The 7,484-nt window shown below is 40.0% G+C and overlaps 1 protein-coding gene across 1 annotated transcript; it reads right to left on the bottom strand.

Annotated features, from left to right (window-relative positions):
* Positions 1-1,911: 1,911 nt before the first annotated feature.
* Positions 1,912-3,378, bottom strand: LOC128279418 (uncharacterized). Its single transcript, XM_053018237.1, has one exon. The coding sequence runs from the start codon at positions 3,376-3,378 to the stop codon at positions 1,912-1,914; it is 1,467 nt and encodes a 488-aa protein (XP_052874197.1).
* Positions 3,379-7,484: the final 4,106 nt, after the last annotated feature.

Below are 7,484 nucleotides of genomic sequence, written 5' to 3'. Positions count from 1 at the left end.
ATTACTAAACACTGATAAGTACAGAATTAATGGTCTATCTGGACTGGGCGGAGATGATACTGGAGTGTTTAACAAGTATTGCTTAACCTTATCAAAAGCATTTTGGCATTCTTTATTCCATATACCTTGGTTGTGTTTTCTAATGAGGCGAAATATAGGATCACATTTATCAGTTAATTGTGAAATAAACCGAGCAATATAATTCAATCTTCCAAGAAAACCCCAAACTTCCTTTTGAGTACGTGGTGGAGGCAATTCTCGTATGGCTCTAACCTTGTCTGAGTCAACTTCTATTCCCTTTTCGCTGACCACAAAGCCCAATAATTTCCCCGACCTAGCTCCGAAAATGCACTTTGCTGGATTAAGCTTCAACTGAAACTTCCTTAATCTCATGAACAACTTCTTCAAGACTTCAATATGCTCTGTCTCTGTTCGAGATTTAGCAATCATGTCATCAACATACACTTCAATCTCCTTGTGCATCATATCGTGAAATAAGTTTACCATAGCCCTTTGGTATGTTGCCCCTGCATTCTTTAACTCGAAGGGCATTACCTTGTAACAAAAGGTGCCCCATAATGTTATAAAGGTAGTTTTATCCATGTCCTTGGGATGCATCTTTATCTGATTGTACCCTGAGAAGCCATCCATAAAAGAAAACAATGAATATCCCGCTGTATTGTCCACCAAAGTGTCGATGTGCGGTAAAAGAAAGTTTTCCTTTGGGCCAGCTTTGTTCAGATCTCTGTAATCAACACACATTCGTACCTTCCCATCCTTCTTAGGGACAGGCACAATGTTAGCCACATATTCTGAATACTTAACCTCTTGTAGGAATCCAGTATTAAACTACTTTTTGACTTCATCTTTTATTTTCAGCACAATATCAGGCCTCATCCTTCGTAATTTTTGTTGGACCGGCTTGCAATCTTGTCTTATGGGGAGACGATGTACCACGATATCAGTATTCAGTCCCGGTATATCCTCGTATGACCATGCAAATATATCTTTGAATTCACGTAGTAGCTCAACAAGACCTTGTCTCGTTTCCTTTGCAATATGTGTCCCTATTTTCACCTATTTTCATTCTTCCAAGACTACATTCTCTATTGCCTCTTTCTCACGGGGTAGGATTTGTTTCTCCTCTTGTTTCACCATTCTCAACAGATTTGGAGACACATCACAATTCCTGTCATCTTCAAAATCCTGAGGTTCTTCTACACACATATCTTGCTTAAAAGAGAATTCAGGATTTGTAGTATCAGTGCTCATATCATTGATATCTAGGGGCCTGCGGGGTACGAAAGAATGTACAAAGAATGAATGAATTTTAAGAATGTTCATTTATGTGTTATGTATGAAATGAAAAATTTGAAAGAATTTAAAAAGGTCAAAAGAATATTGATCGGTATAAAAGGATATCCACTTGGATTGATAACAAAAGTGATGTTTTATTGAAATACAAATATCCAAACATGAACCTATTTTACAAACGAAACCTTATTACTCCTAGGCTTTAGAGCAACAAGAGTGTTCTAAAAATTACTCTGAAAAGTCTTTAAAAACTACAGGAAATTCTTCTGCAATCCAATTGTTTAAAGAGCTTCTCGGTTCTTAACGGCGAATGCCCTCAAAGTTTCTTCGTTCAGACTCTTCATTATGTACAGTATTGATTTGATAACTTCCTTTTTCGAGCAACCCTTTCTTAGGGTAAATTATCCCTCCTGATATAAAAGTTTGGGATATATGAGGGAATGTCATCAATTCCCACTCTACTTCTCTTTCATTTAAATGCGTCCTTCTTCTTTCCTGACGCTTCTCTATTTCCTTCCTCCTTTGCTTGTGATCTGGCCTGAAACCCAAGCCAAAAAGGTCTCTCTTCTCCTTTAATTCTGGAATCTAAATCATTCCTTAAAGATATCTTTCCAATCCTTTTCCTGGAAAAGCTCCTTTCCCCATTGTCATCTGTAAACCCATTCTTGTGGTTCTAAATATCCTGGGTACTGACACCTCCTTCCCCTCTGAAATGAATGTTGCATTGAAAAATTCTAAGGAACAAAAAGAGCACTCAATAGCCTTATCATTTGCCTCTACATATGGTGCGTCGCTGGTAACTGCTGCTATGATGTCTTCCTCCGCATTTATGGTGACCAGCCGTCCGTCCGTTACTAACTTCAACTTCTGGTGCAAGGATGAGGGCACTGCTCCTACCGAATGTATCCAAAGCCTCTCCAACAGGCAATTGTAAGAGGGCTTGATGTCCATCACTAAAAAGTCCACCTCATACGTATTTGGCCCAATCATCAAAGGAATATCAATTCTTCCCATGACCTTTCTCTCCGTGCCATCGAATGCTCTCACTACATTATGGCATGTTTTTATGTGAGAACTGTCTATGGGTAATCTATTCAATGTGGACAATGGTAAGACATTTAAGGCTGATCCATTATCAATAAGCACACTCAGCAATGTATACCCCTTATAGCGAGTGGTGATATGTAAAGCTTTAGCTGATCCTATGCCACCAAGTGGGATTTCATCATCATTGAAATAGATAAAATTGTTAGCACTTATGTTACTAACCAATCGATCTAACTTATTGACGGATATATCATTAGTAACGTAAGTCTCATTAAGCACCTTCATTAATGTTTCTCGATGTACCTCTGAGCTCAGAAGCAAAGCCAACACTGATTTGTGAGTTGGTTGCTTGTGCAATTGTTCAACCACGCTGTACTCACTGTGTTTTAAGAATTTTAAAAACTCTCTGGCTTCTTCTTCCTTCAGTGGCTCATTAACAAGTACTTCAACCCCCTTTTCTTTGTCAAAGGCTTTTGCTTTCGCAGGCTCAACTCTGACACCTTCTACATCATAACGCTTCCCACTACGTGTGTAAGAACCCTTATCTTGAGCCTCCTTAGAAGCACTAGTTATAGCCTCTTTCTCTGGCATTGTCACATTGCAGTCATAATACCAGAGTACCCTCTTATTATCCTTATAAGGAAAGAAAACGAGTTTGCGAATAATGACCTTCGGTGCTGTTTGTGTTTCGACTTCATTATTCATTGGTAGAGAAATAATTATCCTTGGCCGGTTGATTCTTTGATTGTTGGGTTCATCTTCCAATGTGCCTACATGACCCTCATCTGAGCCAGCTTCATAAAATTCCAGCTCCTTATTATCCATAAGGCTTTGTATCAAAGTCTTAAACTCGTCACATTCCTGGATCTCATGTTCCTTTTCTTCACGGAACTCGTAGTAGCCCCTTGCACCTTGATTTTCTTCTTCAGAGATTATCATTTCTCTTTTCACCATTTCTTTCCAGATTACTTTCATCAGCATTCTTACTTCCGCCACGTCCTCTTTGATCGTTCTCATATTAGTGTTTCCAATTGCATTTACCCTTTAATCACCATGGTTTGGCAACGGGTTATCTGTACTATGGGTGTCGTCAAATTTTATGACCTCCATCTTGATTAGTCTTTCCACTATCTTTTTAAAACCAGTGTAATTTTTGATTGAATGTCCCGATATCCCCGCATGGTATTCGCATTTGGCGTTTGTATCATACCATTTAGGATACGGGGGTTGTAATGGTTTCAAATGAAAAGGAGCTATTGCATGCGCATTGAATAAACTTTGATAAAGCTCCCGATACGTCACCGGGATAGGCGTAAATAAGACATTTTAGAATTTTGTCTCAAACCAGATCCATGCTTTTGGGAATCCTGTTGCCCAACTGTAGTTGCTCTGGGTTGACTAACCGTAATTGCCTTCGAATTATAACTATTCATATTGTTCACCTCATTATCTTTCCTTCTTGGGGCTGATCTTTTAACAGTTTCCCCCTCTATCTTGCCACCCCTTATGGTGTTTTCAATTATTTCTCCCGCCATAACTACATCAGTGAAGCTTTTGGTAGCACTTCCAATCATATGAGTAATGAATGGGGCCTTTAAGGTGTTAATGAACAGCAGGATAGTCTCATTCTCCAAAAGCGGTGGTTGAACTTGCATGGAAACCTCCCTCCATCTCTGTGCATATTGCCTAAAGCTCTCATTAGGCTTCTTTTCCATGTTCTGCAAAGTGATTCTATCAGGAGTCATATCAGTCACATGGTTATACTACCGCATAAAGGCTTGTGTTAAGTCTCTCCAGGAACCAATCCTTGCACGACTCAATTGATTGTACCACCTAGCTGTTGCCCCAACCAAACTATTTTGAAAATAATAGATCAATAATTGATCATTGTTTACATAACCAGTCATCCGCCTACAGAACATGGTGATATGGGCTTCAGGGCAAATAGTCCCATTGTACTTCTCAAACTCCGGCATCTTGAACTTATAAGGAAGCACTAAATTTGGGACCAAACTCAAGTCTTGGGCATCAATTCCCTGACGATTATCAGCGTTTTCTAATGCCTTAAATTTCTCCTATAACCATCTGCAACGTTCCTCTAATTGCATTGATGATTCGAGTCTCATCTCTTTCCTCTCAGCTACATCTAAATCAGGGATGACTGGATTGGCAGGGTTATCTCCAGGGTTGAATCCTGAACCAGTTTGAAAGTTCATGGGCATTCCAGTATTGACTTGCTCCTGTTGAGGCCTTATAGTGACGGACGGCCTTCGGGGATATGCCTCAGGTTGGGTCTGCACATGAGGTAGAGTAAAACCAAAGGATGATCCTCATTATCCTCTTCAGTGGTAGTCATAGGGGCCTTTCCTTTATCCGTTGCCCCCCTCAGCAGCTGAGCCATCTCAGCCATCATATTTCTTTGAGCCTCCAACATTTGATCCTTCATCTCCTGTTGGATTTTCACCAATTGTTCCTGTAATTGCTCTTGCATTTCTTTCTAGATCTGCTCAAGTCTTTGATCCATATTCTTTGTCTTAGTGCGTATACCATAAGGATGTGTTGCTTCTAGATTTTCTTTTTCTTCCTCTCTCTTTCTCCCTAATAATTTTAACTAATTAGGGTCTTTCTATAAATTTGAATGCATATGATGCGATAAGATGTGAATGCATGAATGTAAAAAGATATCGATTCTGATTCAGTTTCTTTAGAAAACATTATTTAAGAAACAAAAATCTTTACACAAAACAGATTACAAATACGCCTTCGCCCTCAGGCCCAGTGTTTTAACCCTATCCAATAACAAAGCTAACTCTAGACCTCTATCTGACACTAACTCATACTTTGTACTCAGTACATTACCTTACGCTGCCAAGTCTTGCAAATGATCCGCAACATCTCGAGTCTGTACTATAGCTTCTCCCATGAGGTAGTCCCTATCTCTGACTTGATCCTGAAAAAGGTGAAGCTCTCCCTTCCAATGTTCTTCTCTTGCCTCGAGCTGCTCTATTCGTAGCTCATAGTTCTACAATGATGCTTTCAACCCTCCAATATTATGCTTCATTTCCTCGATCTTATCCAGGCTTGCCTTTAACTCGACCACAGAGTTACGACTTCAGTGATGATGAAGAGATCGTCCAAGCTCAGTCACATTAGTTTTTAATCCTTGATTCTTCTTTTCTAAGGCCTGATTATGCGCTTGTATCTCTAGGAACTTCTTCTCCCAATACTCGGCTTTGACTCTTTTTTCTTGAACCTCTTATTGCCACTGTTCTGAAGACTTCCCCAATCTAGCTCTTTTCATTGACAACTGTATCCTCTTATATTGCGTCTTCAAGTCATCTCGGTCTTCCTCAATCTTCCTATTTTATTTCCTCTCTTTTTCGACTCAATTCTATGAACGTCTACCTCTAAGCTCAGATACATCTTCTCCTCCTCAATCTTCTCTATTTTTCTCCCGAGCTCCAAATTCTTCCTTTTAAACTCTTGCTTTATAACCTTCAACTCTGATGGAATCACTCGTAAACTCTTCTCCATCGATCGAGCAGCCCCCAAACTTGGCCTAGGGATATTATCATTAATCCTCTTACTAAACCACTCTTTGTATCCAAGGGTCATCGTTGGTCCTTCAGTCAGAATCTTCACACAGTAAATTTTCATCCAAGCCTCAAAAATCTCTCGCATCTTCTTCTTATAATGATCCCCCTTATATGATAAATCACTCTGAGCTAAACCTTGTGTTGCCGGTATAAACTGCCCCACTTTGTATTGCCTTAGGACGAGTAATGGTGTATAACCAACAACTCCCCAAATTCCAGGAAGAGGTACCCAATCAAAACTTCCGCAACGATAAAGGATTTCATTAGGAGCCATCCAGGGGGCTTTCCACATTACATCTTCCTCTTGGAGATTCTGAAGTATTTCCATCCACCTTTCCTCTATAATGTCGTCCCTCCTTGGTGTAACTGCTGCTTCACTTAAGGGAGAATAATCCTCAAAGAACACTCGGCAGGAAACCTTATCAACTTTCGAAAAGTGACTGTGGAAGCATACTAGCAACAACTGTGCACATCTAATGAATCTACCTTCACCAGCTCTCTGACATGAGCTCAAGGATCTAAACGTCTCAGCTAGGATTGCAGGCACAGGTGTATTCTGTTTACTGAGTCGATCGAATAAATCCGCAACTGCCTCGTCTATGTGCCCAATAGCTTTAGGGAAAATCACCAAACCATAAATACTTAAGGCCAAAACATCAACCCTCTTCTTCATATCTGGGTGTGCCAATATCAAATCCCTCAAACTTGCCCACCGAATGCATTTACCATCACCCTTTTGTTGGACTCGAGCTGCGGCCCACTGTTCACTCATCCCTGTGATCATCATTAATTTCTTCACGAAAGTAGGGAGATTAGCAGCCCTAACATACGCCTTGTTACCTTGGATTTTTGGACAGCAGAGCAAGGTTGTATACTCCTCCAAAGTAGATACTAAGTCTACCTCTCTAAATGTAAAAGAACTATAAGCAGGGTTCCAAAACTATACCATAGCTCGAAACAGATACTTATCCACCTTGATGTCTAGCAAATAGGGAAGATCTCCATAATCCTGGTAGAGCAGCTGCTTAGCCTCATCATCCCATTGGGCCCAAATGTCCTTCAATTCCTGAAACTTATTTTGTGTTGAAGTGATACGAGTAAAGTCCTACAACTCTGACGTATACCCCTCAGTGACATTATCTCCCTTTTCTAACTGGGTTTTCTCTGACCATGCACAGACAGAAGCGTTGTCCTCCACTTTATCAAGATATTCGTCCCTCATTACAAAACTTTCTAATCTAGAAATCGAACCGTGAATCGACACCTTTAAATGTTGAGTAACATGCAATGATAGCAAAATAAAATAAGTCAGTATCATATAAGAGTATAATAAACAGGTACTTATAAGGGTAACTTACTAAGGCTATCACTATATTTTCTAGGGTAAGCACTTAAAGTTCACTATATGTGTTTCAGTTCTAAAGCGAGGGTACCTGAACTAGCAGATTCCTCGATCCTCACCCATTATAGGCTCATATGGACCAAGTTCGGTTCAGAGGAACACGTTTCCCTATGGCTATACGGAGA

Source organism: Gossypium arboreum, chromosome 1, assembly GCF_025698485.1.
Source record: "Gossypium arboreum isolate Shixiya-1 chromosome 1, ASM2569848v2, whole genome shotgun sequence".
Classification (NCBI taxonomy): Eukaryota; Viridiplantae; Streptophyta; class Magnoliopsida; order Malvales; family Malvaceae; genus Gossypium; species Gossypium arboreum.
The sequence above is the reverse complement of the archived record's forward strand: the minus strand, read 5'-3'. Positions and strand labels throughout refer to the sequence as shown.